Genomic DNA, 3,295 nt, shown 5'->3' on the forward strand with positions numbered 1-3,295 from the left:
GCTGGGGGATTGAACCGCGGTCCCTGATGCTTTACTAAGCTTGTTCTAAATAGGTGCTTTAGACCACTGAGCCATCTCTCCAGCCCACCACTGTTATTATTTTAAGTGTGTAGTTGAGGAACTAAATTCCTTTTCAATTGTTTCAGAACCATCACTCTACTCACCTCCACAAGTTCTTTCTTTTTGTAAACTGTAATTCTGTGTCCATTAAACCTGAACTCTTATTTCCTCTCCTCCTAACCACCTGGTACCTACTATTTTCTTTTTCCTCTCTATGAATGTAACTCTTTAGGTGCTTCATAGAAGTGAGATGGTCACTGTTGATCCCCTTGTTTCAGGCTCATTTTCCTCAGCATGAAGTCCCCAGGGTTTATCTCTAAAGGATGGGCAGATTTCCATTGTTTTTTGACAATGGGAAAGACTCCACTCTATCTACAGGTCACAACTTTTTTTTTCATAATTTTATTGATAAATAGCAATGAGACAGTTTCAAATCAAATCGCTAGGACAGTTTCAATAATTAACACACTGCATACATTCTTCTTAGTGGTTAATTGCCGTACAAGATGCGGACTTGAGATCCTATTGACAAACACCATTAGAACAAATCATTCTATTCATTAAGAGAATATAACTATATATCTATCCTAACCACTTTGAATACACAGATACAAAATGGACATTCATCTGTATCCCCTTTTTTTGCTAAGTTCCGTTATTGAATATTATAGGTGTGTAAACTCAGCAAAATATTCTAAAAGAGTCCAGTAGCCCATAATAGCATTGGGTCTTCTGTTTAACTGGTAATGTCAGAAATTGTTGACCTGAGTCCCCCATAGCTCAACATAACAGCATGGCTTTACTTCCTATATTTCATCTTCATACTTTTCTACTGGATGGTTAAGACCAAGGTAAAGCAGGACCTATGCAACAAGAGTTGTAGCTTTTGGGTCTGAGAAGGTCAGTGAAATCCCCTCAGGATTTATCCTGTACAGCTCACAACTTGTTCATCCACTCAGCATGGATTCCCTATTTGTTTGTATTTATGACCTTACTTTCCTCATTCTAGAAAGAGATAGCTATTCGGAAACGGAAAGTGAAGATGGACTTTGAGAAACTCCACACTTTTCTCTGTGAGGAAGAGAATTTGTATCTCTGGAGACTAGAGAATGAAGAGGAGCAGATAGTGAGGAGACTGCGGGAAAATGAGGTAAAGCTGCAGGAGAAGAGCGAGGAAATCAAGAGCCACATTGAGGAGCTGCAGGCAACATGTCAGAGCTCAGCCCAGAGGCTGCTGCAGGTGAGGCTGTGGCCTTGGAGAAAGACAGGATTCTGAGGAATGTGGAGAGAAGGCAACATGAGAATAGCACAGCCTGCTTCCATTCCCACGTGGGCATTTGTGCTGGGATTTAGGTAGTATCTCCCCAAGTCTATCCCTGAGCACCATCAGAGTGGGCCCACTGTTCTATGGGGTCCCCTTATGTGAACTATAAATCACACTTTCCACAGGATGGGGCTCCATTCTCAGTTATTGGAGAGGCTCAGACTGGGCAGCATAAATGGAGGCTGACTGAGTGAGTCTGAAATTAAAAGTAAAAAATGTTCCTGGGATGCTGGTCAATAGTAGAGCACACTCCTACTATGGGGAAGCTCCTGAGTTGAATCCACAGCAATGAAAGAAAAACAGTTTGTTGGATAGATGAACACAGAATGAGCACTTAGACCCATGATGTAGATTTGGGTATTATTTCCCCATGACGCACTTTAGGTCCTGACTGCCTGTTTCTGGGTGAGTGCCAGTCTGGGTGAAATATTCATCGTGGTATCAGGCAGTGACAGGGAGAACACCACAGGGAGTAGCAACCTCTTCCTTAATTTTGTGGGGCAGCCCTTGCACCTACAACTACCGTGGGACTTCTTATAGCTGTGTGAAAGAGAAGAGGCAACTCATTAGGATAAGCAGCAGCAGTTGTTAATTCTGGCTTCTGCTAGTGGGATCGAAATCACACTCAATTCAGAAGGTGGCACATCTGGTCCACCACCTGTGATAACTGAGGTGACCACTTTTGTGACCCAGTCTCAGAAGCTGCATGTCCAGTCAGTGTTAATTACCATGGTGACAATGATCTCTAATGTAGCCTCACTATGTAGGACATAAGGTCCCTAAGATCCAGTCTTTCCAAAGAGAGACTGAGAAAATGTCAAACCAGGTTGCAGAAGCCACAGGCTGATGCCACTTTAGCAACTCTTCTTCCCTCACAGACATTCCCAGGGGAATCACAGCTCCCTGCCGAGTGGGCAGAGGCCAGGTGGGAGCCTTACTCCTGACTGTGTAACACTGTCTCAGCCTCGGTCCCTCTTTCCTTCTTGGGGATCTGTCTTTACAGGCAGCATCTTCCATGCCACAGTCCATGGATTCCTGATGCTAACACATTCCTCTTTTGTTTCTTACAGGATGCGGAAGACACCTTGAGCAGGTGAGTGCCGTGTGGGTGGGGGAAGGAAGGGTCTTGGTGGGCAGAGCTGAATGCAAAGGAGCACTGAGGAGGCTCTGCCTCTGATTGTTTCAGGGCTAGTGCTGTGCAGCTGGAAGCTCCTGAGGCCCTTTCCTTGGAGGTCCAGACTGCGTGTGATGTTGCTGAACTTTACTTGGATGTGAAGGTGATGTTAAGACGCCATCAAGGTATGAGGGACAGCTCAGGACACCCTCAGTGCTGTGATATCAGGGACCATAGGCAGTCAGCATAGTTTCCAACACCCTGTGCATATTTGTAGCAGAGCTAACTCTGCCCACCCTGCGTGCTCAGAGGATGAGCGTGCCCTGCATCCTGTTGTCCTGTAGGACCTTCCACGTCATGCTGACTGCTTTGGTGACCCTGTTGTGCCAGGCCTCTCCCAACACTCAGATTCCACATTTAAGAAATAAGTCTATTTAGTTTCACTTCCATGAAGTTGTGCTGCAAACACCCTCCATTCAGTCACAGGAGCTTCTAGCCCTTGTTTGGCAGGTGAAGAGCCCTGGATGTGGTGGTAGATGTGTCTCAAAGGCTTCTCATCAACACTTTACATTCTGACAGAAGTGCAAGAAAGGTGGGGAGTGCAGTGGGCCACTTTTAGTACTGGGGACCTGACCCCAGGAGCAGAGGTGCATGTTAGAAACAAGACAGATACTAGGATTTATTGATCCAAAGCTCACACATACTATTCCTTTTTCAGTTATTTATTGCTGCCTGTATCTCCAATAATTTATTTTATTTTATTTTATTTTATTTTATTTTATTTTATTTTATTTTAT

General features: G+C 44.5%; 1 protein-coding gene across 1 annotated transcript in view; it reads left to right on the forward strand.

The window, feature by feature from the left end:
- The window catches only part of LOC101585776 (E3 ubiquitin-protein ligase TRIM38-like), a 35,625-nt gene that overhangs the window by 4,249 nt on the left and 28,081 nt on the right, over positions 1–3,295 (forward strand). The window contains exons 3-5 of the mRNA XM_004640131.1: positions 1,070–1,300; positions 2,455–2,477; positions 2,571–2,683. Coding sequence (XP_004640188.1) covers positions 1,070–1,300; positions 2,455–2,477; positions 2,571–2,683 — 367 coding nt within the window. The remainder of the gene's footprint in view (positions 1–1,069; positions 1,301–2,454; positions 2,478–2,570; positions 2,684–3,295) is intronic.

The sequence above is a fragment of the Octodon degus genome, unplaced genomic scaffold (genome assembly GCF_000260255.1).
Source record: "Octodon degus isolate 3935 unplaced genomic scaffold, OctDeg1.0 scaffold00119, whole genome shotgun sequence".
Lineage (NCBI taxonomy): Eukaryota > Metazoa > Chordata > Mammalia > Rodentia > Octodontidae > Octodon > Octodon degus.